This window comes from Festucalex cinctus, chromosome 8 (assembly GCF_051991245.1).
Source record: "Festucalex cinctus isolate MCC-2025b chromosome 8, RoL_Fcin_1.0, whole genome shotgun sequence".
Classification (NCBI taxonomy): domain Eukaryota; kingdom Metazoa; phylum Chordata; class Actinopteri; order Syngnathiformes; family Syngnathidae; genus Festucalex; species Festucalex cinctus.
In genome coordinates, this window is record NC_135418.1 from 16620511 (window position 1) to 16646808 (window position 26298).

The 26298-nt window shown below is 40.9% G+C and overlaps 2 protein-coding genes across 8 annotated transcripts in view; both read left to right on the forward strand.

Moving 5' to 3' along the window:
* rassf5 (Ras association domain family member 5) overlaps positions 1-6627 on the forward strand; it is a 34114-nt gene extending 27487 nt beyond the window's left edge. For all 4 annotated transcript variants that reach the window (XM_077529319.1, XM_077529320.1, XM_077529321.1 and 1 more), the window contains 4 exons: positions 501-614; positions 1844-2144; positions 2219-2334; positions 3825-6627. In XM_077529319.1, coding sequence (XP_077385445.1) covers positions 501-614; positions 1844-2144; positions 2219-2334; positions 3825-3968 — 675 coding nt within the window. In that variant the 3' untranslated portion in view covers positions 3969-6627. The remainder of the gene's footprint in view (positions 1-500; positions 615-1843; positions 2145-2218; positions 2335-3824) is intronic.
* A 2582-nt stretch (positions 6628-9209) lies between these two features.
* dyrk3 (dual specificity tyrosine phosphorylation regulated kinase 3) lies at positions 9210-21784 on the forward strand. 4 transcript variants are annotated; one of them, XM_077529666.1, is made up of 7 exons: positions 9210-9346; positions 9922-10020; positions 13979-14088; positions 17334-17539; positions 17624-17927; positions 18008-18424; positions 19104-21784. In XM_077529666.1, exons 3-7 carry the CDS (start codon positions 14011-14013, stop codon positions 19833-19835), a joined length of 1737 nt encoding a protein of 578 aa, XP_077385792.1. In that variant the 5' UTR covers positions 9210-9346; positions 9922-10020; positions 13979-14010; the 3' UTR covers positions 19836-21784. The 4 variants fall into 4 exon arrangements, with proteins under 4 accessions (XP_077385792.1, XP_077385791.1, XP_077385793.1 ...); XM_077529665.1 differs by having other exon boundaries at positions 9251-9346; positions 9899-10020; XM_077529667.1 differs by having other exon boundaries at positions 9331-9458.
* The last annotated feature ends 4514 nt before the right edge of the window (positions 21785-26298 follow it).

Genomic DNA, 26298 nt, shown 5'->3' on the forward strand with positions numbered 1-26298 from the left:
TTCCTTACCCCTTAATCGCTCTCCCTCCCACCTCCACCTCACCCCCTACTTTTACTGTCATTACCACTTCCATCTCTATCACCCTCCTCTTCGTCATAATGAGTGAAAAACATGGCACACCGTCAATATTCGGGTCTAGAGATGCTGATTTCATTGCATCACTTCCTGTTCCCCTTTTCAGCAGCGAAGCGGTTCGCTCGGAAGAGCAGATTTAAATTCAATATACAAGTGGTGCCATGCATCCTAACCAGCTGCAGTCATACGTGCTGCTGGGTTTGGCCAAGATGTAGGGCAGGAAATTGATTTAGATGCAGCTACAAAATGAGGATGCTCTGATTGTGTTTAGCCAAGCACAGCCACTCATTCACTGTGTTTTAGTGTACGTGGTAAAACCCCCTTTTCCCCTGCAATGAGCTTATTCATGAAGGGAAGGCACCACCATCTTGTGGCTAAAATCAACATTGCATGATTGTTTATTCTTTTTTTCTGTCTGGCAACAGAAGAGTGAGGCAAAAGAGGAAGAGGATGGCAGTATAAAAGACCTTCCAAAAGAAGAGGTGAACACCAGGATAGAAGAATATAACTCCCGGGTATCAGAGAATGGCATGAAACTGGTGCGTTGTCATTCACATTTTTTTCAATATAATAAAATGATTCCAAGCCCAAAATGGGTCAATAATCCATTTCACAAAATGTCAATATATGGAAATTTAGTGGTGCATTGAGATGTGAGTGACTTGATACGAGTGGCGATGAAAAGTTTGTTTGGCACATAGCAAAAATCCTTCAAAAATTCGGCTTCTAGCTATTGCCACTTCCAGTTGATGAAGTTTACGTCAACGTATACAAAAAACAAAGACAATTACACATGTAACAGCTAAGCTTTTAGATTGCTAGTTTAATGCTAATGATGACAATTATGGGAATCTCATATTATGAACACAATTGAAAGTATGGAGCGAATTACCTTCTCTTTAAACCAAAAAATGGGAGAAAAAAATATTATCTTGTGGGAAAAATGGATTGTGAAAAAAGTGACTCTTGAACCACTGCTGTATAAAAAGACCTGTAATTACTGTATTTTATTTTTCTGTTACGTGAAATTGATGACCAAATGTATGTTTGTTGTTTTGTTTTGTTGTATCTGAAAAGTTATAAAAAATAAAGTTTTAAAAAAATATGGGAAAGTCATTGGAGGAGCTAATGTTAGCCTTAATTATGTTGAAAAACTAAGTGCAGTGTGAAAAGATCTTTACACTAACATTTTTTTTTTTTTTACAAAACGTACTCAAATACATCTAACCCAGTACTTCTCAAATTTGTTTAGAAATATGTAAAATTGGCCATATTTGGAGATAAAGAATGCACTTTTGTCAAATCATTTTGACAGGTGTGACGTTACTTCCTGTCCCGCTCCTTCACTTTCTGTCCCGCCCCTATGCCCATATTTGGACTTCCTAATGTCGTCACACTACCTTCATGACTGGACATGTCCTCAGCCACCGGAAGTATGATGTCATAGGAAGTCCATATTTGGGTAAAGGGGGCGGAACTTCGACAGGAAGTGAAGGGACGGGGCCTAGACCAGAAGTCAGGGGGAGGGACTTAGAGCGGAATTTAGGGGGTGGGACAAGAAGTGACGTCACACCTGTCAAAATTATTTGATGAGAAGTGCATTGAAAACCTCTCAATGAGCGGTAGATGTGATTGACTTTCTTCTACTTCTTCCTATGAAATCTATTTAATTTTTTCACTATAATGTTTCTTTGCTGTTTCACTTATGTTGATGTTATGATGGCACCAGGATTCATTTCAAACCCTTCTTTGTGTGACTGCGCTGCAGGCTTCAGACGGCTCCTACACAGGTTTCATCAAAGTTCACCTGAGGCTCAGTCGACCCGTCACAGTGCCGGCTGTGGAGGTGGTTCCGGGAGGCCCTGACGGATCACCGGCAGGGGGCCGAGACAGTGGGCAGGGTGAGGACAGGACCTCCTTCTACCTCCCATGTGACTGCGTGAAGCAGTTGCACATCAGTTCCACGACGACCACCAGAGAAGTGATCCAGGGCTTGCTGAAGAAGTTCATGGTGTTGGATAATCCTCGCAAGTTTGCCTTGTACAGACAGACGCATCGTGACGGACAAGGTGAGGAAGGAGTAACACCTCGACGTGTCACACAAACAAGCGTATAGTTGAACACGCTTTTGTTTTTCTGTCAGATTTGTTCCAGAAACTTCCTCTATGTGAGCGACCCCTTCTTCTGAGACTGATAGCAGGGCCTGACCCGGAGCAGCTCAGTTTTGTCCTCAAGGAGAACGAGACCGGAGAAGTGGAGGTGATAAAACGCTTTTCTGTACTGTTCTACAGGCTTTTCTACCAAGATTTTTTTTTTATTTATCAGTATTTTGTTTTCTTGCTTTGTGTAACTTTACATCTATTGGGGCGGCATTTTGATGACAAACTATGCACTGATAATGCCGTGGCAAAGTAAATTCCCATTGTTGGAAGTGCATAGGGACCCTTCCACTAATATCAAAGAAAACATCAGTAATTGAGGCTATTTTTTTTTATAAACACCTATACTACATGTAATCGTTCCAATAGCAGGTATTGGGCTGATAGCTGGCCTTATTACAAGGTATCAATACTCGCAACATTGGCGAGTATTTTCAGATGTGGTCGTTTTATGATCAGGAACGAGAAATTAGAAGAATAAAAAAATCATTTCATGCAATTTTAAGGAAAAATTCTGTATTAGGATATATACTCTAAAAAGAGAACCAATGTAAGATTTAACAGAATTGTTGACCAACTTAATAAAATTTCTTCGAGTGGTAACACACGATTGAATTAAGTTAATCCAAAGTGAATCTATTACTTTTAATAAACTCATAATTATTTAAACATAATATATTCACTGTGGATTAAATAAATTAACTTAATATATTTTCTTTGGATTAACTTAAATTTAATGAACTCATAATTACCGGTAATTAAACTTAGTACCAGCATATTAATTTTACTGCGATTGGCTGTCAACCAGTCCAGGGTGTCCCCCGCCAACTGCCCAAAGCCAGCTAAGATAGGCTCCAGCACCCCCTGCGACCCTTGTGAGGAATAAGCGGTCAAGAAAATGGATGGATGGATGGATGGATGGATGGATAGATATTAATTTTGGATTTACTAAATTGACTAAATATATTCACTTTGGATTACCTTAATTCAATTGTGTGTTACCACTTAAAGCAATTTTATTAAGTTGGTCAACAATTCTCTGTTAAATCTTAAATTGGTTCAACAATTCTCTTTTTAGAGATCTTATAAATTATTATTTTTGTGGGGGGGAGCAAGCAGGGTATTTTTCTATCAAAAGTACAAGTGTTATCAGTATTGGTGAATACTCAAGATTGTAGTACTCATATTGGTATGCATCTGAAAAAATTTAATATTGAACGTCTCTACTACAAGCTATCAGGGGCAGATATCAAAAGTTTTACTTCTTTCTGTCCCATTTCATTTCATTTTTTTAAAAGAGTGAAATAAAATTGAATTGAAAAAATGATCTCAAAACACCAGAAAATTTCAAACTGGTCTTACAGCTTAACTGTTGCGCCATCTTGTGGCATCTTAGGGCATTACATAAGGAGTACAAAAACTGCAAAAAGGCATATTTTTGTTTAGAGCTGAGGATAGATTCCACAGACAAAAAATTTTATTTAAACACCCTCAATTGCAGCCGTCCACTAGTTAATTTGATGGTGGACTTATTTGGAATGAAAAGCCATTGAACGCTCAGTTCCTAATAATTGTGTGTTTTGTCAACAGTGGCATGCTTTCTCCGTCCCGGAGCTCCAAAACTTCCTGGTCATTCTGGACAAAGAAGAGGCGGAGCGTGTGCGAGCCGTGGAGACGAAATATACAATGTACAGACGTAAACTACAGCAAGCTCTACAGCAACATGACCCCTGACCCCCCCTCGCCTGCTACCATATGACCACAAAGCAGGGAGAGATTTAACCCTTTCAACACTGAATGCCCACCCATCACTCCTCCAGTGAGCCACCATCTATTCAGATAGCACGGAGCTGAACTCATCTCCGCATGTACACCCACACACACACAGCCTTTCTCAGGACACATAATACGCCCCCCTCCCTGTTTGAGGAGCTCTAGGAGACTGTAAGGGTGTTCAGACTTTAGCAAGTTCCCAGCTGGGACTGCGGCGTGTTCTATTGCATTTAAAAAAGGCCCTCTCTCCTTCTGCTACTGCTGCTACTGCAAAGTGTTACTTATGCATGAGTCACTCAGCCCCAACATACCCGAATACCCTTTTAGAATGATAACTGGAACGCATGATGATTACCTTTGCAGCATCTCTTCACAATCAAAGGACAATCATACCAAGTGTGTTTTTTTTCATGGAAATTTTGGCAAGAATCAGGTGTTCATTTTGTTGCTTGAATACAATGACGTGGACTCGTGAGGGGTTGTCTTGTTGAACGAAGAACAAAAGCTTTACAATGAATCAATCCGAGCGTTCTGGATTCCGACTTCAACAAGTCAGTAAACGTGTGTAATAAGACCCAGCCTCCTTTCATGTGACGATTGTCTGAGGTCTGCCTGCAAATGAAGCCATTTTGTGACTCAAAAACACTGTTTCTGTGCATTTGATGATTATGGCGTTTGCACCAAACTCAGAGGGACACATCCAGCTTGGTGATTTGAAAATGTTAGAAACGCATTTGAAGATTGGTGCGTACACCGACTGGCCACAACATTAGGCAAACTCCCAGAGAGCTTGTCAGAATGCCGTTTATTTGACGTAATGATTTCTATTTTGGTTGTGGTAATCGTGATCTAAGCTGCGTCTAATTGCACGTAATTATTGGATCACAAATACTGTAGTAATTAAATAATAGCTGGTTTGCAACAGTACCAGTTGGGTAAGACTCTCTATGGTCTCCTATTGTGGACAAGAAAATGAACCACTGCAGAAAAGTAAAGTTTGGATGCATAAAACAGCAGTGACCAGAGCTAAGGCCAAACAGCAAATTAGCACACAGTTATATGTATCATAAAATGTTGCAGTGTTGTGGCTGAGCAAGTACTATTTCTCGGAGTGGCAAGTTGTCATGAGCCATATCAGTACTGACATTACATGGAAAATGTTATGGCCAGTCAGTTTATGTCATTTACATGAAGGTAAACTTCTGGGTGAATTAAAAAGTAAGAAAGAATCATCATAAAGGTTATGATGTACCAATGATGGGTTTGTGATGCATACTATGTGATAGCATGAGTAGACACTGGAAAATGGTTTGTTATGATGAATATCATTATTCTTTTGGCATCATATGTGGAGATAAATGCTAGTTGTTTTTGGGGGGGTTTTCTCGATTATACTGACTTTCTTTCACATGCTCATGTGGCCTCACTCATCAAAATATGTGCATTTTCCATTTTAAAATTAAAGAGGAAGTTAACACAAACCCCGAAAAAAAAACATTTCCTATATATCTTCTACGCAAAAAACAAATTTCTGCCTAATGTTGTGTTTGTGGAATATGAATTAAGCAGCATAATCCACCTGTTTTTATCTGTATCAGGGGGCGGCCATTTTACCACTTGCTGCAGACTGACAAAATGACATCACAGTTGCTCAAGTAACAACCATTCACGGCTCACCTGTTTTGTGAAGCTGAACTGTGACTGGTTGTTAGCAGAGCCTTGAACAACTCTGATGTCATTGTCAGTCGACAGCAAGTGTCAAAAATGGCCGCTACCTCAGATGGATAAAAACGGGTGGATATTGCTGCTTAACTTAGTTGCACAAATGCAACATATAACTGTAAAGAATGTTTTGGGGTTGACTTGATGAATTTTACTTAAAATCATCATTTCTAATCAATTTCATTCAACATTTTAGCCAAAGCATTTAAATTTTCGCAAAATTTTGTTTAGTCATTTTAAAATAAATGATAAATGAGGCCACTTGTCCATTAGCACTTTGTTAGCCTCATACCATTTTTGCGATTCAATTTTTTTTTTTTTTTTTAGAGATTATCACGACGTGGATGACATAATTTAAACAGACGAAGATTTATTTTTTTTTCAAGCACATTAGCATTTTCCATATTGATAATGTGACAGTAGTTTAAAAATAACTTACGGTAGTCAATTTTGCCGTCATGCTAACGACATGCTTCACAGTGAACATCTTCTTGTATAACCAGAACTGATCCCACAGGCAGTGCCTTTTGTTTCCTGTGTCCCAGTGTAACTGTACATGTACCCAATAGATGGACAGTATGCGTCCCTGTACACAGGTGCCTCGGTGTTTGTATGCGTGCAAATATTTGATTTTCTTTGAGGTGGTGTCACATGTTACTTTAATTTCTTCCGGGCTGTCCTTACACTCATTTTTCATCCCAACAAACCGTGTATGTGTGGATGTCTGACTGACTGTTATTTATGTAATTATATGCCCAAGGGTTGAGGTGTTGTGCTTTTTTTGCAAATTATTTGGTTTGACTTGAAGAAGCGTGTGATAACTATATCAATAGAGATGTACAGACTATCAGACTGAAATAATAATAATAATAAAAAAGTTATCCCTTTATGGAAATCATCTTATGGTTGTGGTTGTCATTTGATTTTATTAAGTGTTGGTTTTTGGTTTGTTTGTTTTGTTTTTTAGACCAGAGTTAGACAATGTTATGTCACCTTCTCGAGCTCATGTTTCAGTTTTTCATGTAGGCAACATGACCAACACCACGTGTATGGACAGATGTACACTAAAATATACCGTAGGTGGGATTATGTTTCAAAACATTCCTTCCGCACAGTTGGTCTTCCCGCAAAGTGCAAACAACAGCAAATAAATTAAAGGAGAAGGGATAATTTAAAGTGAATGCATCCGTTTTTTAAATGAATGACATAACAGTACATCACTGAATTATATATAATGTAGGGCTGACAACATTGAAGTTTTAAATTAAAGTCAATTTTTAATTGTTTGACAGCACTAATATAAAGTAATTTATTCAAGTATGAGTAGGCTTTTTTTTATGCTAAAACAGCGGCAGTATACTTTATCTTTGCTATTTAAATACCATATTTTATTATTATTATTATTATATATATATATATATATATATATATATATATATATATTAGGGGTGTGAATTGCCTAGTACCTGACGATTCGATTCGTATCACGATTCACAGGTCACGATTCGATTCGATACCGATTAATCCCGATACGAATTTATAAGTCGATTGTTGCGATTTTTTTTCATTCAAATTTAGAAAATACTAATCAGTAAGCTTGTAGAGTGTAAGATTTATATGAAAATGTATTATTTATTTATCTGAAATTTCAGTCTTATAGAGGTTGTAATCTGTTTCATGTTTGAACAGCATTAAAATAAAATATTAAGGCTTAATGTTCCGTTCATATAACATTCTTCCATGCTCAAGGTGTGAATCCTAAAAAAAAAAAAAAAAAAAAAAAAAAAAATCGATTCTGCCGATTATTGAATCGATTCGAGAATCGCGCGATGTAGTATCGCGATATATCGCCGAATCGATTTTTTTAACACCCCTAATATATATATATATATATATATATATATATATATATATATATATACACACACACACATATATATATATATTATTTATATTTTAAACTTCAGACAAGTATGTTTATGGATATTTGGCTTGTACTGAAAAGCATACAGAAAAGTCTCAGATTTTTAGAAACCATAATACTAAGATTTAAACTTATACTTAGTTAAAAAATTAAACTAGATTTAATGTAGAAGTCAACTTTAAACATTTCTTGACAATAATATGCTATATATGACCTCACTAGTCAAAACATGACATTATGATTAAGATTACATTTGTGGAATATGAGTTATGAAGCAAAATCCAGCTGTTTTTATCCATCTCAGGGGGCGGCCATTTTGCCACTTGCTGTCGACTGAAGATGACATCACAGTTGCTCAGGCAATGACCAATCACAGCTCAACTGTTTTCTGAAGCTGAGCTGTGATTGGTTGTTACCTGAGACCTGAGCAACTGTGATGTCATTTTCACTCGACGGCAAGTGGCAAAATGGCCGCCACCTGAGATGGATAAAAATGGCTGGATTTTGCTTCATAACTCATATTTCCACCAACACAATATCAACCAGAATAGCATATTTCGACTAGTGGGGCTGCATATAACATATTATTGTCAAAAGATTTTGGGGGTTCTCTTCCACTTTAAATTGTTACTTCTGTAAAGTATACAGAAATATTGGAGACTAAGTATTAATTGGCAAAGATTGAATGAACATAATGTAACCACTGTCAGTTGTAGGGTCATTTCGCACAGAATTATGAATTCATCGAAAGTGGGTGATGTCACAGTATGAGCTTGGTGCAAATAATCAAGCTGTGATTTCATGTTCGTGGGTCCTGACAGGCTCAACACTTCCATGTGATATGACATATAACATTCCAACCCTTTTTCTAGAGCTTTAAAGATCCATTCTGGTTTTAAACGGCATTCAAATCAACAGGTGTTTGTGTCGATCACAGACTGCGAGACCAAATACAGCCCGGCTGGCTTGCACCTGGTCTCATGTCTTGTCGGCATGGTTGTAAAATGCAGGGAGGTCCTGTGATTTAGAATTCTGCCTGATCGTCACGCTTACACCTTGACCTCTTGGGAAAGGATCGCAATTGTGCATCGATTATGAAACATTGTCACCCCCAAGTCTAAGAATAAGGTGCATGAGCTTCAGGGTAGTTGGAGGGCATGGTGAAAGTGTGTCAATATGCTTATTTATGGCAGTGAATATAGGCAGGCCCCTTCTCTCACCTCGGAGAAAGAGCTTAGTTTAGCATCAGCGCCTGTCCAGCATGTATCACCATCTTAATTTAGCCTCAAGCCCTTCTCACGCCGGCCTGATCTCACCGTCTGTCCTCTGCGCCACCGCTCACTCTAGTCCTCTATACATCTCCATAGCCTCACCGGTTTACAGAATAAGACACATAAAATCAAAACATACACATTTATTTAAATGAGTTGTCCTAATTGAACCTACACAGCACATGCACATCTTCCGAACTGCCTTATGATTAATCAATTCATCATTTCTTTGTATTTATCAGTTGAAATTATGTCACCAATTGTGTAACAAAGCCACACAATGATGATGTGGCCTGTGATCCTTGCCATACCGACCCCAAGACAGGTGGGGGACAGAGCAGGGATGCTTTCATTTTAGTGGAGGGAGAAAAAAAAAATAACTAAAATGAAAAGCAAGCAAGGATAGAAGAAGCAGACTCCAGGTAATGAACTCAATACACTGAAAGTAATCACAAACATAAGACACAGCCCAAAGGCAGGAAGGGAACAGACTGACACAGCGAGGTTAATGAGGACTGGAAACTGACTATACAGGTGATACCAGAATCTGAGTTTTGAGTTTGGTTTTTTTTCCCTGTTGCATCCTTGAGGTTGACATTTGCAGTGGTGTAGAACTTTACTTCATCATACTGAGAACTGTTTCTAGATGCTACAGTCCTGCAAACTACAACCTTTAGTCATAAACATAAGACAATGGAAACTCAATTTGGATTTTTCCACTACTGAATGACATTTAGTCGGAAAACTTTGGCATACAAGCAGGATATGCTACTACTAGTGAGGCAAAACTACTACTGGACATTTTGGTGTGACTGATAGGGTCCAAACGGGTGTGCCAAACTGTCTTACTATTAAAAGCGTAAGAGGTGCGGCAGAAAAGTATTTCAAAACCAAACTACAAGTTTTCCTCTCTATAGCGTATTATAATGGATTTTGCTACCCTTTTCTGCCACTTCTTCATACATTCCTGATAGAAATCTTCCGGGATCATCTGCAGGTCCATCGTCACGGCCATCTTGACTTCTTCCAAACAAATCAACAAGTGATGACCTCCTTGGGAAAGAAGTCAAAACGAAATCACATGGCGCCAGTTTGGGTGAGTTGGGAGGTTGCTCTAACACAAAAATGTTCTTTTCAGACAGAAACATTGCTGTTATTATTTTGTAAATTACTGTGAGCCTAGAGTTGAACTCGCTTCTTCTTGCACACTGAACGAATCAAACCTCACACGACCTCTGTACTAGCCAACATCGAAGGGGAAAATTCGTATTTTTTTGTAATTTGGGTTTGAAATTAATTTTTGTGACACAAGTCCTTGAAATTTTCTGACACATCTTGAATACATGCTCACAACCTTCATCCTGGTCATTTCATTTGCAAGACATTGAATCAATCGCAACTTACGTACCTCTCATTGGTTCATGCAACAAGGCTCGTTAGAATGGCACTATTTTTATTTACGCTCCATGTTGGAGGCACACCCAAACCACGAATGGTAATCTTTTGTAAAGATGCCTTGCAGAGGCCGCTGCCTGACAACAAGTCTTTGGGTGGAAACACCTTCAATCATATTCTATTCAGTTGTTAAAAAAAAAAAAAAAGAAAAAAAAAAAGTGGAGCAGCTGCTTTAAAGCCAAAAGAGGCTCTTTTTTATTTTATTTTTTTTATTATTTTATTATTATTATTTGTTGGCCTCTCTAGCTCTTCTTTCAAGCATGTCTTTTTTTTCTGCCCAAAAAAAATGCTTATTTTTGTGCCTAAAAGAGTGCTGTTTCTGTCTCTTTTTTTAAACAACTGAATGGCATACAATTTTGTGAGTTACTGTAATTTACATAATCATGAATTTATTTCTATGTATAAACATTTTGAGGATAGGAAACTACTCGGCGTTTTGAGGCTGTGGACATTTCAGCGCCACCAGGGGGCGCGCCTTCCTCCTTACTAACTTGGAGTCCCCCCCGGAGTCCTTCCCCCTCCCTCCCCGCCTGCTTGCTCGCTCACCCCGGGACACTGAAGACGCCCATAGCAACAACACACCGCCGCGTCGAATAAGATAGTCGAGCAGTCGAGAGGACGGATTAAACGCCGCTCCTACACCGCGCTGACTACAGATGTTCTGCGGAAAGGCCACGCTTCGGTCGTCTGTGTCGGTAGCATGGGGCGAGAGCTAGCTTGTTTTGGATAGCCACCTCGAAGCGAAGCAGCCCCCCTTCCCTCCCGAAGCCGTCCCGACGGAAGACTCAAAAGGCTGCGGCGGAGTTGGGAGCATCGCCGTTCGCAAAGTCAGCGAAGGGGGAATAAAGACGGGAATGGTGCTCGGGAACGAGTCGCTTGGCAGACAGAGAAAGGCGAGGGTCGCACGGAGCACACCGCCGAGCTGCTACGTCTGGACTTCAAGTGTTTTTCGAGAGAGGGAGCGGCTCCTCGACGGACGTGGTTTGTTTTGTGGCTAGCTGGCTAGCGAGCTGAGGGAAACGACCCCCCATCTCCAGTGTCTCCTTGCTGCTACCTCGGCTAACGTTAGCAGCGCAAACAATACGCACACGAGTGTGAGCAAAACGGATTGCTGACTAACTTTTAGCACGAAAACACAACTCAGGGTAGTTTTTGGGACTGTGCGTCAGATAAAATCGTCGTTAAAGGTGCCGTCAACTCAGTTGGCCATGTAACTTTTTTTCTTGCGGTTTTCTGTGACTTTTCTTCACTTCGGATGCTGGCATCACAAAGTAATTACAACCATGATGATCATAAGCAGAAAGCCAGAAGGCCCAATCGCAACAGGTAAACCCAACTGTGATGTCTTTGTGGTGCTTTTGTTTTTGTCTTCTAAGCAGGCCCTCGTTTTAGAAGTTAACCTTCGGGCAACGTTTTTCATTTACTTACAGATCTTGTGGCCATTCGGTGACTGAATGATCAGGTATTTTCTTTGTCACATCGTGGCACTTTGTGGACAAGCAGCAGACGGATGTATATAAATATAGTAGTTCTTCTTTACCATGTAAACATGAACGACCCCCCTCCCCCGTCCCTTCTTCGAAGTCCACCACGAGACTTGTATCTCAGTGTTTTGGCACACATACCAGGAAATGCTGATGTTTTTTATTTACTTTGGGATTTAATTTTGCTCCCTGCGTGAGGTCATACCTTGATAAGATTATCAGGAACTAGAGTCAGCTTTTATTCGATCACGTTTTCGCTGCTTTATGTGTTTGCTGCGTGCCGACTATTCAAACTTTTAAAGTCACGTTTCCTCAAATCTATGGATGGGTGTTTACAGTCTGTAGATATTCTGTAGTTCCAGCTGTCTATTGGGGGTAAGGTGTTTACTTTTGGGCGGAAACCTCCCATGTCCAAATGTGGCCCAACATATAATTCCCCACCCCCTACACATTGATACTATTGGTCAGTCCCCACATAGTTTTGCTATTTATACTATTAGCCAAGAAAAAGACTCAAAACTGGCTTGTCTTTGATAATGCAATGTGATGGTTTGAGAAATGCAAAGATTCTGCCCAATGCAAGTGATATGTGAAAACGTGACCCATAATTTTATAACAGTAATAATTGTGATTTTGAGACAGAGAAAATTGTGATAAAATCAAAATTTTATTCCACTGTATTTAGTTTAGGCAGTGGTTATTTTGCCGTAACCAGAAACTCTCCGGCTAGCATTATTTTGGTATTAACGGATATGATTGGCTTAGCGAGGACTTGTTGAACTGCTTTAAATCGGCTATTTTACCGTGATTACTTTATATAGATATTTACAAGCATATATGAATAACACAAATTTGAATTTTTATATTACTGCACACTGCACAGTCGCAACATGTATGCTGTCTTGTCTTGCTAGCCCTTAGCTTAGCTGTTAGTAACGCAAAGTTATGTCAGCTACTTAGTCTCTACGAAAGACAAGTTTACGTACCACTTGCCATCACGCCTATCAATGGCAATTCTGAGCCTCAACAATGTTGTTAAAATATTTCATAAACATCATGAATTGAGACCTGATAAATGTATTATTTAAAATGACAAAATATTTGAGGAAATAGTTTTTGTTTTACTTCCCTTTTAGAGGTTAGCCTTCAAAGCAGGCAGATTCTGTGTTGAAAATGCTGAGGCCCCCATTGAGTGAGTAGGACTTTGCAGGTGGCTAATGGGAGTGGTGGTCTGTGCTTGCTTGGCTAATATTGTGCGTAGAGACCTAAAGCCTGTGTTTGCTGTGCTGTGCTGCACAAGTCTAATGCGTGGGTATCCAGGCAGCAGGTCTAATCTGCCCCGTTGCAGGTCTGTTGACTTGGGACACAAGCTGTGACGCACCTGCCTGTGTTCCGAACACTCTCACGGGCCAGTTGCAGGGAACACCAGTTGTTTTTCTTCCAGCTAACCAAACATGTCGCCAGTGCAAATGTTCACCAGCTACTTGCGGCTATCTGACAGTAGTTGTGAGGTAGAAACCTGCCTAACAACCGTTGCGACCAACAGCCTGCTGACGGGCTTTGTCATCTGAGAAACCACCTACAAGCTTGACTCATTCATACATTCAGCCGGTATCAGCTCAGATGAAGTGATGTGACCCCACGCACGCACGCACGCACACGCCTCGCCACTGAATGGCCATGTGAGCTCTTTTTGGGAGCACACCTGACCTGGTCCACGCAGTACGCAAGCAGGCTTGAATGGACAGATGGGTAGACGGAAAGATGCTGTCGTCACACGGGCATCTGTTACACCCATTAGGCCAATAATACCACTTGCAGCGCTAGCAATCTGGGACCCTAAGCCCCTACCTAAGCTGGCCAGGTCGCTGCCATGCTCTTGGGTACAATGTACCGCTCACAATACATTCATTGGGAGGATTGTCACAGGAAATGTGCTTTCTCCAATTTGTTTTCACAACATTGCAATTGATTGACAAGTTCATCAATGGGCTTTAGCTTTGGATTCTTTCCAACAAGATTAGATTACTCTTTTTCGTGTATCCTTGACTGTGTTATTGATTCAATCAGTTCCCTTGTTCATGCTGTTGTGTTTGTTCCTCTTTGTGCCTCTAGCGCGTCACGGTGATGGACTTTACGACTCATACATGAGGACGGACCACATCCTCAAAGAGGACACAGACACCAACAGTCCCTCAGGCCTGCCCCCCATGCCCAAGCTCGCAGTAAGCAAACATACAAACACGCAAAGCCAACAAAGCCTTATTTCCTGTGCTGTAGCATGCTGTCTCCAGACATCCCTCTTCCTTGGAGAGATAACGACCCGTCCCCCCCACCTAGTTTGTTTCTTGTCATCCCATTAACTTTACTCTGTTTAGCCCTTAGTGCTGCATGGAAGCAAATTTAGCTTATCTCTTCTAACTTTTATGCCACCCTAAATCTTATATGAGGATTAACTAATGTGTGTAAACGTGAATACTTTTTAAAAGACAACTGTGGTTATCATGTAATTTCAGTGGAGACTCTCAGGTCAAAACAATCTGTTAACATCCTCGCCACTTATTTAAAGGCACGGTCTTCCGTTTTCACTCAGGAAAATGCACTATATAAATACAGGATGTATACACATGAACTCCTTCTTAGTCTACACCTCTGGGCTTCTGTTAATGTGTGGTGGTGATTTTTTTTCCTAGTTCATTTTCCTCAGTGAAAACGGAAGACCGTGCCTTAAAAAACAAACAAAACACAGATGATCAAGACGGAAAAATAATAAAGAATCCACCAGGGTCAAACTGTCGGTCTTCTTAGCTACTAATAATTCCCCTTATCATGCGAACGTCCCACTGGTGGCTACAATTCTAAGGGTTATCTTAAAAAATAAAACAAAATACTATGCCGATACTCTTCATGGTTCAGGAACAGCTTCAAACTTACTTTGGGTGCACCTTACCTAGGCGTTTTTGGCAAAATTGGCCAAATGATATTAATGTATTTAGTATTGTTCAATAACAATCAATAATGCCTGTAGATACAAGTGGGCTACTTCTTAGCTTTGGGTGAATAGGCCCGTTGGCAGCAAATGTGCACACAATGAATGTCTAAAGCCTCTCATGCCAAAAGGGGCAAAATGATTCGGTATAAAGTCTAAAGATTTATTGGACTTGAAAATGTGACCCACAAACAAAATCACTAATGAACATCACCGTTCCACCACCCCCCCTTGGACTGTGGAACGTAATCCGCCATCAGTGGGCCTGCGCAGGGGTTTGAGCACGTTCTCTCTACCAGGGCCACTCTTCTTCTTTTGTATGTGCTGTCACGCTCGCCGAGGTAATATCCTCAATTGAATGTAGCTGACAGGAGCGTGCCCCAGTTAAGTTTGTTGGAATGCACAGAGCTGCTCAGTTGAACTAATAGCCACATTTGTCATTGCTGGTCATTCTAAAAGCCATAAAACAAACTCATGAGAAACTGTTGTTGTTGAGGTTGCTGGTGCTGAGGCCTGTCACAAAGCTTTCCTTTTGTTTTGTCTGTTTTAAGCTGGTTTGCACTGTGACAAGTTTTGAGTGTTTGCTGCACGTGAAGAGTTGTGCAACTGCCAGCACGCTTAGGCGTTTCTCTGACAGCAAAGAGATTAGCTCCTCTCCATCTGTTGCACTTTGCGCACAAGGAACTCCATTGCCACCCTCGTTTAACATCATTAACCTCCGGCTCTTTTAGTGATGATTTTTCTAATTGCTCCCCCTGACCCCTCAGATCAATAATCCATCCCTACTGGCTTGGCAAGCCACACACTATTTGATTTTTATGCTTGTACATTATTTGTGTCTGTCTGTGGCTGAAGGGGCTCAATCAATGGACATTGGCTGTACAGTTTTCAGGACAGCAGCTGCAAAAAGCCACAGGGCTGAGCCATTTGGCTTGCCTGTCATAAATTTAAGACCATATAGTTACACGTATGCAAAGCGACTCTTTGGAATGCAAGATCAGCCCCTATTATCTTCATAATTTGAGCCAAATTACAGCACAAAATGTCACCACCTCATTTCATCTACCCTTTACTTCCTGGTGGGTGGCTTATAAAACCAGGCTGGGGCACCTTTTTCTTCCAGGAACTACCAGTATTTCAATCTGTCATCACAGGCTCTGATAAATGTGTGAACATTTGATACAATCAAACACGTTTATTACATATTCTGAACATTTGTGGGATCCTGTGAGATCCTGTTTGTTTTTAGATTTGCATGGCAGTTCAGCTCACATGGCCCGGAGGCTGTAGTTACCCCACTGCTGATGATTTCAAACCAAGCGCTCAGTGAGGGTGGGAAACAAATAGTTGGGTCACTGCCATGATAAGTGCTGACGTGGAAGACTTGACAACCAAAATTGTATTGTTAAAATTGTTAACTTAAATGAGAACAAACAAACCCAACAGATTTTGGAAAAACTCTTTTCCTTTCAGAATACCAAAAATGCTACAAATAATTTTATCAACATTCAGAAAATTCTTGTTATTCAGTACGAAATTGGATAAAATCCTACTTTTTAAGTGGGTGTACTATATTCGTACCTCAACAACTCTCTGTGTCTACATTTGACTTATCAACTTAACTGACCTTATATCTCATTGTGGATATTTGTTTTTCCACTAGTAGGCAAGTGTAAAGGACTGAATTCCAGGGGGTTGCTCAAACGAAACTGCTGGCGGAAGAACTGAAACTCAGCTTAACATTCAATCCTGTCGTCGTAACGATGATAGACACTAAAAACTAAAAAATACTAAAAATAGTCCTAACAATTCTAAAATGTTAATGATTGAATCCAGTTATACATGTTCCGTACAAATGAAATAGTGTTTGTTTTATTGTTTTAAAAGGGGCGGAGGGGGGATTCTGGTGTTGCTTACCAGACTGGATCTGCATCCAGTTTTGCTGGTTTGGACTACTTTAAGGGCTGACAGTCTGCATGACACTCACTTGTCAAAATATTGGCCCAGGTGTAGAAAAACAAGACTTCAGACAAGTGGTACGACGATTGATCGGCAACTGATCATGATTGCCGCACTTGCGTGTGAGAATACATGATTTGCATATGTCGATCAAAGCCTTTAATTTCCAATCACAAGAACCGATCAGCTGCAGCTTGCAACCAAATAAGAGACCAGGTTGTGTGCAGCCTACCTGACATCTGTTTATGAGCTTTATCTCATCCCTTGAAACAAAAGCATGGCTTCATTTCCGGTGTGAATTCATGTGTAGCCATATTTTTCTGAGCAGAAAGGGCAAAGACACAGAAAGTTCCATTTCTGGTTCCGTGGTCATAGTTTTCCTTGGAGTCTCACAGGCTATGTGGAATTCTGAAATTCACTTTCGGTGTATAATGGTGTACAGTTCAAGCGCAGCCTAGTGTAGTGTGTTCATTGTCTAAAACCCACGATAGGCCAACCTAATAACCTCTTCTTCCTCTTCAGGCAGTCAGTAACAAGGGTGTGATGAGGGATCAGATAACCGTACGAGGTGGCCAGCTGAAAGTCAAATATCTGTACGAGGACTCCTCTAACAATCGCAAAATCAGTGTCATTGCCACGGCCGTACCTCAGAACGGTGGGACCAGCAGTCACATGCCTAGTAAACCGCCACCAGCCACCACCTTGACCAAGGATCACAGCACTGACAGGTGGGGAAGATGTTTAAAAAAAGAATAGCAACATTGAGACAAAGACGGGAGGGTAGTTGCTCACTCTGCTCTGGTTTATCACAGCTCCGAATCCAATAAGGGCTCCAATGACAACGCTGGCTCTAATGGGGTTGCCAATGGAGGGAACAGTACCAAGCTGTGTGGCCCCCTCACGCCGGAACAGGCAGTGAGACTGTATCGGACTCAATTGACCAGCCTTGAGCAGACAGAGATCCAATCCTACTCAGACGTCTACTTCGTGGGACCCAACGCCAAGAAGAGGGCCGCCGTCACTGGGGGCAGCAACAATTGCGGCTATGACGACGAGCAAGGTGGTTACGTCAACGTCCCGCATGACCACCTGGCTTATCGTTACGAGTTTCTCAAGGTAAAGCGACAGATATGCTGAACGGCTTTTTAATCTGCATTCGTAACCCAAACCTCATTCCTCCCTTGTGCTCTCCTCAGATTATTGGCAAGGGAAGCTTTGGTCAGGTGGCCAAAGTCTACGACCACAAACTGCAGCAGCACCTGGCTCTGAAGATGGTCCGCAACGAGAAGCGTTTCAACCGACAGGCGCAGGAGGAGATCCGCATTCTGGAGCACCTGCGCAAGCAGGACCGCAACGGCACCATGAACGTGGTGCACATGCTGGATCATTTCACCTTCCGCAACCACATTTGCATCACCTTCGAGCTGCTCAGCATGAACCTCTACGAGCTGATCAAGCGCAACAAGTTCCAGGGCTTCAGCTTGCCCCTGGTCAGGAAGTTTGCGCACTCAATCCTGCAGTGCCTGGAAGCCCTGAGCAGGTTCCGAATCATCCACTGTGACCTCAAGCCAGAGAACATTCTGCTCAAACAGCAGGGACGCAGCGGCATCAAGGTATTCAAGCACACCAGTGCCATGCCGCCTTCCAACTGTTCTCTCTCACTCGCTCGCTAGGGGTCTGCTAAAAAAATCGATACGGCAATACATCGTTGCGGGCCTCATTACAATACATGTATCGATACGCAGGCGTCAGAATTGATATTGCTCGTTAGCTTTAAATCGGCAGTTAAAGCAAGGTTGCTTGCGTAGGAACCGCAGCTTCTGAAGTTTTGCTCATGTACTAGCAGCAGGTGTGCTTGCGTTGTACTTCACAAGTAGTCTTTGAAGTCAATTGCCTTAAATTAGTCCAGGTTTTTTATTTCAAATAAGCATATTTTAGAACTGTAATTTTAATACTTAGATATATTTTTACTCATATCGGCCCATGCTTATTTGTGAAGTTTCCCGGTGCGCCTGTGAAAGTGGCATCTTGCGCTACATTTAGACCAGGCATGCCGTTTGGTGGTAAACCAGAAGAGCTGCTAATATTTTTGCCATCCAGTATTATTTCCAAACATCATTTAGCATGACTGGTAGAATAAAAATGCAAGTCAATTAATGTAAAATATTGGGATGTATCACTTTGAAGATCATGTATTGGATACTTATGTATCGTATATACGTATATGTATCGTATCATGATGATGTTAGCCATCCCTATCGGCGCTCACTGACTTGCCTCTTCTCCCACCAGGTGATAGACTTTGGCTCCAGCTGCTTCGAGCACCAGCGCGTGTACACGTACATTCAGTCTCGCTTCTATCGAGCTCCCGAGGTGATCTTCGGCGCTCGCTACGGCCTGCCTATCGATATGTGGAGCTTCGGCTGCATCCTGGCCGAGCTGCTGACGGGCTACCCGCTTTTCGCCGGGGAGGACGAGGGCGACCAATTGGCTTGCGCCATGGAGCTGCTGGGCATGCCTCCTCAGAAGGTTCTGGAGCAGGCCAAAAGAGTAAAGACCTTCATCAACTCCAAGGGCCACCCCCGCTACTGCGGAGCCAACACGCTACCCACTGGGGCCACCGTGCTGACGGCATCTCGCTCCCGCCGTGGCAAGTTGAGAGGACCCCCGGCCAGCAAAGAGTGGAGCGCCGCGCTCAAAGGTTGCGAGGACGCCACCTTTATTGACTTCATCAAGAAGTGTTTGGACTGGGACCCCTCAACTCGTCTGACCCCCAGCCTGGCCCTCAGGCACCCTTGGCTCTATCGCCGACTGCCCAAACCGCTGCCTGGAGCCGAGAGGAGCCAAGGGACGCCCGCCAAGCGGCCCACCGATCAACACAGCACCTCCTTCCCTTCCATCATGTCTAAGGGGGGGTCTGGCCTGGGCATCACAGCTACTAACAACAAACTGAGGAGCAACATGTTGGGAGATGCAGGAGAGGCCATACCTATTCGCACAGTCCTACCCAAACTTGTCACCTAGAGAGAGAGAGTATCGCTCATCTCCTCTCTCCCTCTGCACTTCTCAGGAGGAGTCAGAGTTCAGGAGGATGCCGAGTTTAGGTTTTAAAATGGTCGCTTGTTCTGTTTGATTTTTTTTTTTTTTTTTTTTTTTTTTTACTGAGTGGTGTCGACACCACAGTTCTGGCTTTTTGATATTAGCTGAGCAAAGGAAGAGACGGCACAAGAAGAAAAGAAAAAAAAAAACTTTTACCAAGTTTTTATACAGAGGATTTCCTTTGGCGACTGTGCAGTTTCTAAACAGTCTATTTAGATTATAATTTGTACAAACATTTGAGTGTTTTTAATGTGAATTTGTTCCCACGTGAGTGTTTTTAGTTGGCTGCACTCGAAAGCCTCACTCTTTCTTACTGAAAAATCTGAGGAGTTAAAAGGGCTACAAACTCCCAACTTTTAGCTCACTGGTAGCAGACAAAGCTTTACTCAGCCATAGTAAAAAAGAGCACACTGACATGTTCGCACACTTTGACGGCAGCATCATGTAGTTCCTGCAATCAATTTTTCACGTCTAATTGACCTCATTGACCACCCTAATTAATCCCCGGTGCTAGCATGTCAACTCAATATGTGACATGAGTGCGTGCATGAACACGTTGGCTTAGTGATGCAACTGTGGGAGACATGAAGAGTGATCTCCATGTATTTAAAACCCCCTCGTCCACAAGGTTGATGAGGACAGAAGCTCCACTTGGCACCAAAGTGTCATGACCTCACTTTGCTTCTTCAATTCATCTCTACTGAGCCTCCTTTCTTTATTCATACAATCATGTTTATGGACCACTTGGATGGGAGGCTGTAAATCTGGGGAAAAAAAACAAAAAACTAAAATGTTACAGAATGTGCTAAATATGAGCCGTTTTTGTTTTCTTGAGAAGGGCCAGTAACAAAGAGGGCCCTCTGCGGTACTGATTTGAAGGCATGTTTCTCAGGGAGACATACTTGATACACCCCTTAATCCTATAAAGCATGGATCCCCAATCACTCGGCCACAAGCCGGTATAGGGCCGCACAGCCACAACTGAAAAAATTACTGATCATCATGTTCTGTTTTGAAAAGCCGTTGCATCTGCCTATTCTTCTGTCAAAAATGTTAATAAAAAAGAAACTGTTAGTGCTTCTTCAAAAAGGGGAACAAGCCAAATTCTGAGAAAGAAGAGCCTATTCCCCCCCCCCCCCCAAAAAAAAAAAACACAAAAAAACGCTAAGACTGGAGCAATACAAAGCACCCACGAATTAAGACTACATTCTGCATAATGGTGCATTTAATTTTGTTTTTATGCTGGCCATCAAAAAGCCTTTACTTGAAAACAGTCTGGCGCAAAAAAAGGCTGGGAGTCGGCGGCTATAAAGACTCGCGTTTGCATACAGTATAGTTGTGTCGCTGTTAACGGGGCCCGGCCTGCATGCTCCACAATCTGACCTAGATTCGCTCCCCCCGCCCCCTTGGTCTCGCACTGTGTTGTTGGCCAGGGAACCTTATCAACCCATTAATATATAGATATTGAATTATGGTGCTGTTCAGTCACGCGCGTACACACACTTGTCAGGTGCATGTTGTATGGACCACACGGCTCAAAGACTCCATCTCATCCCTTGTTTTCTAAGTAAAACTGTCAGGGATTTCTACTCCATTGTTTTGTTTTCTTTTTATTAAATAGAAGTGGTTTCGATTGCGAGTCACTCCCAAAATGTCAAGAGGAAGTATAATCCAAACATGGATTAAGAAGACAAAAACGAAGTTGTATGCTGTCATGTTGTACTCGTGGAGTGCGGTATAGTTGCAAGATGTTTGTTGTTCCAGCATGAGATCACAATGTTGAGAAGTGATTCCAGAAGAGAAATGTAAAGTAACCAAATTAAGTTGTGATAGGTTTCTTTTTCTAAGGAAAATAAAAGAAAAATGGTTATTAACCGAGTGTCAATTGACTGATTTAAATAGATACAGCAAAACTTGTCACAAGAAATTACCATTAGTATTCTATTGTAATGAGGATGGATGAGATACTAGAAGAAACAGGCCAGTACACCACATAAGGTAGATGGAGGGGCAACAACTCTTGCCTACTTTGCTCAAGGACAAATTGGCCTCTAACAAGCCACTCAAAGTGTTTTCTACAAAAACTGTCAGAAACAGACTTCAAAAGGATGGCATGAGGACCCGACATCCATAAGTGGGCCCATACCAGACTGGTACAGAGAGTTCACAATATACATGTGACAGACGTAAGAGGGTCTGGAGATGATATGGAGAACATTCAGCATCCACTCGAGGACAATGACTGCCCCAGTGAAGGATTTGAGAAGAATATCGTTAGGAGCCGCGCAGACCTCCAAATGCTCTTTGGTCAAGAGATGAGACCCCTTGTCAGATCACATCGTGGCTCAATGAGCCCTAGTTTCCATTTGGTTTATAAGATTAAATGTTTTTGTCATTTGACACCTTGGTTATGAAACAATGTTTCCAACGGTGCTCACGGACTACTGCGAATAAGCTTTTCGGCAGAGATAAGCTTACAGAATCGGTGCCCTTGACTTAGTACAACACATCATTTGTTCCCTAGTCTTCGATCACTAGAAAGGGATTTGTAAGTAGTGGACTATAATGTTCACTTAACAGTCAAATGACATTTTTTTTCAAGGGGAATAATACAATATTTTTCAAATGTGCCTCATGTTAGGCCCAGTGAGTGCGCAGTGTACACTCAACCCTGCCCCCACCAGCAAATGTGTCACAAGTGATGACTCAGTGTCATCCTCTTCATGTGTTTTTGAGGAAGTACATACAGACCGATGTAGTCCGCATATCAATTCACAATTTTTTTTTGGTCAAATTGTGCATGCGTGTGTGTCTGACGAATATTTATTTCTCCTATTTTGTTACTGTATAAGCCATCACAGCATTTGTGCACAATTCTTTTGACATTTAATTGCTGGGTACGCCCTCACCTTATGACGCCCATGGAGCTCCAACCACAATAATCAACTTGGTTGAATGAATACCTCTCCAACAATGCCAATTAAAATTCTGAATTTGTATCTTTACAAAAGCAGACTTTGAGTGTAGAGCACAGTGGAAAAGTATTTGCACGTGATGCAGTTAATTGTGGAAAAAGTAACTGGTAAAAGTTTAAGAGCCGATTCAACTCCTGTCCTTAAGTGCTATGAAAAAAAATTGATTTTGTTTATAAATAAAAAAGTAAAAATCAATCATACACAATACTCATTTCTGATAACTTGGCACAATGAAAAAAAGCTGTTCCCGTTTGCTAATGTGAACTGAGTAACATCCAATAAATGCACATCAGCTGTATGTATTTATTTTTTTATTTTTTTAAGATTAGATGGAAAAATTCTGAAAGCTCATTGTTCATAGGCTGGCACCAGATAAAACAGATTCGCCATAAATCATTCTTTTGTCCAACATCAAAGAATTCTACTAAGGTTATGGGTGGAGAACATCTTGCGTCTCCAAATTTGTTATGTCATAATTAATGCTCCCTGGCTCACATTTCTTGCTGTGCTGCCTGTTTTTTCCACCTCCTAAAGGTGTTATCGACCTCTAACCGATATTTCAAACCGATATTCATTTACAGTAAAAGAGAAAATATTCGTGTCAATTGTTTTTAAATTACTTTTAGTTTTCATTTCAAACTAAAGAATTGACAGCATTGTTTAAAAATTATCACAAGAATTGCAGGGAGATTCCAGGGTGATCAGCATGCGTTACGCTAAATTAAAAACTGAGCAAGTAAATAATTTCCTTAAGTGTTCCACTGTAAATAAAATTTTCCCAATTTTCAGCAAAATATCTTAATTTTATCATTATTTTTTTTTAACTAAAAAGTGTAGGGAGTTCCCAGTGTCAGCATAATTTTTTTATATAGTGTAAATTTAAATAAATCCAAAAATGAAAAGTTCCGTTATCTCTCTGAGCATCAAATGCATGCGAATGTAGCTGATTTGGAGTTTTTGTCAGTGTTCGTAAAAGGTTTCAAAAGATGTCCGCAGACAGTGAAAAATTGTCAGATTATGCTCGAAATGTCTTTGCCACAAGTAAAAACTGTCTGTGAACATCTTACCATTCCTTATGAAAACCCTAAATTCGCTACGTTCGCAAGCATTCACCACTCAGTGAGATGCCAGCTTTATTTTGCCCATATTTGTCAAAATGCCAAATATCGGCACCGGTCTATCCCTATAAAATGTCATCAGTCAGATATCTGAAAATTGTGCTTAAGTACACGAATATGTACTTTGTTACTTACCACTACTGGTGCAGAAGCACCATGTTTTTTCAGAAAACTGATGACTAATTGTCAACACCGCTTATCAACCTTCATGTATACGCGTGATGGCCGAGTTGTGACTTGTTAATCAGGTTTTGTGAACGCCAGTCTGATCTTCAGCCGCAGGCATTCAAGTTTTTGGAATCTACCTATGAGCGACAGCCTGCTCGGGTTACGCACCATATCCCGTAACGGCTGAGTCCTCCGTGTTTACATGCAGGCCCCCGGGGGAGGAAACAGTTGGTCATATGCGCGACAACCAGTCGAGCGACGTTACCTCCATCACAGCAAGACAGTGTTGTGGATGCTTGTTGGAAAGGGGGATTTAGACAGGCTGCTTAATCATCATTACATCAGGTCATGACAAGAGTTATTGCATCACTGATTTTCCCTGAACACCATTCATCTGGGCCCTTCATCATTTTCGCATGCTAATAAAAGACTGATGGTATTTTCCACTTAGATGCCACTTCAGTAGATAAACCTGCACAAGTGCTGAATCAAGAATTTATGAAGATAGTCATCCATTTTCTATAGTGTTTGTCCTCATTTGGGTCATGATTGACCCATAGGTTAGCCCAGTTGACATCAGGCAAGGGCTTAGAGTACACCCTCGACCAAGGGATTGTTTTTTTGGACAAATTTAACTCTTAAAAACTGTTAGATTGAAGAAAAATGAACCAACCCAACTCTGGGTTATTCATTGACCCAGCTTTTTGTGTTAAATAAATAAACAAAAAAGTTGTGTCATATGAATAGCCCATACAACAACCCAAAATTTGCTTGTTTTGTGAATTATTCATTTGAAACAACTTTATTAGTTATTAGTACTGTATTTAACCAGTTAGGTTAAATAAATAACACACGCAAAAATCTGTTGTAAATTAGTTGGGTTGTTTTGTGGGTCATTCATTTGACCCAACACTCAAAAAGTTGTTGGGTCAAAAATAACCCAATTTGGGTCAAAACAACACAGAAGGTTGGGTCAGATTTACCCAAGCAGTTGTTCAGTCTTTATTTATTTATTTATTTATTTATTTATTTATTTATTTATTTATTTATTTTTTATTTTACCCAAATTGGGTTATTTTTTTGACCAAATTGTTTTTAGAGTGAACATTTTGGGTTATTTACTGTATTTAACCAGTTGTTTTAAATAAATAACCTAAACGTGTTGTACAATACAACCCAATTTTCAGGGTTGTTTTGTGGGCTATTCATTTGATCCAATTTTGGGGGGTTAAATGAATAACCCAAAAAGTTGGGTGAAATGAATTACACAGAAAGTTAGATGGATTTCTTTTTGATCCAATTTTGGGTTATTTTTTACTGTTTTACACGCATGTCACATACATAGGACAGGACAGGACAGGATATGATAGGACAGGACAGGACAGGACAGGACAGGACAGGACAGGATAGGATAGGATAGGATAGGATAGGATAGGATAGGATAGGATAGGAGAGGACAGGATAGGATAGGATAGGTCACTACATTTGATTCGAAACAAAACAATCAAAATGGGATTGAAGTGTAGACCGCTGTAATTTAATTATTCCTTCAGGTAATCAAAAGTATTTGAACAATTGACTTATTTGACATCTAAATTTATCAACGTCTGAATGTGTCTGTGCACTAAATGTGGTTGTATAGCATGCTGCAGTAAATTGTATCCCAAAACCATCTCCCAGACTGTGCAGGACAAAGTCAACTATTATCTAAAAATACACACATCTGGCAACACTGTTAAGTTGCAGTAAACGGCCTCTCTAAAATCTAAATGGAAAAGAACCATAATTAATGTCACTGCTTTCACACTATTTACTGTGCTATTATGTTAAAAAAAACCAAAAAAAAAACCTGTACATTTCTCTCTTTGCAAGTCTTTCTTTATCATGTAAAAGAAGATTAGACCAATCCCATTACGCACCAACCCCGTCACCTTTCTGACCATATGCTCAAAAGCTCACCTGTCGCCATTTGGCATACTGACTTGTGCACTAATCTCATCACTACCACAGCTGGTGACAAACAAATACAGCAACGCAGGAGCAGAACAATTTCATGGAACAAGTAATGAGAAGATCGGTTTTAAATGTAGGTCAGTACTTCTTGATCGTGTCTGGTGTGTCTGATGC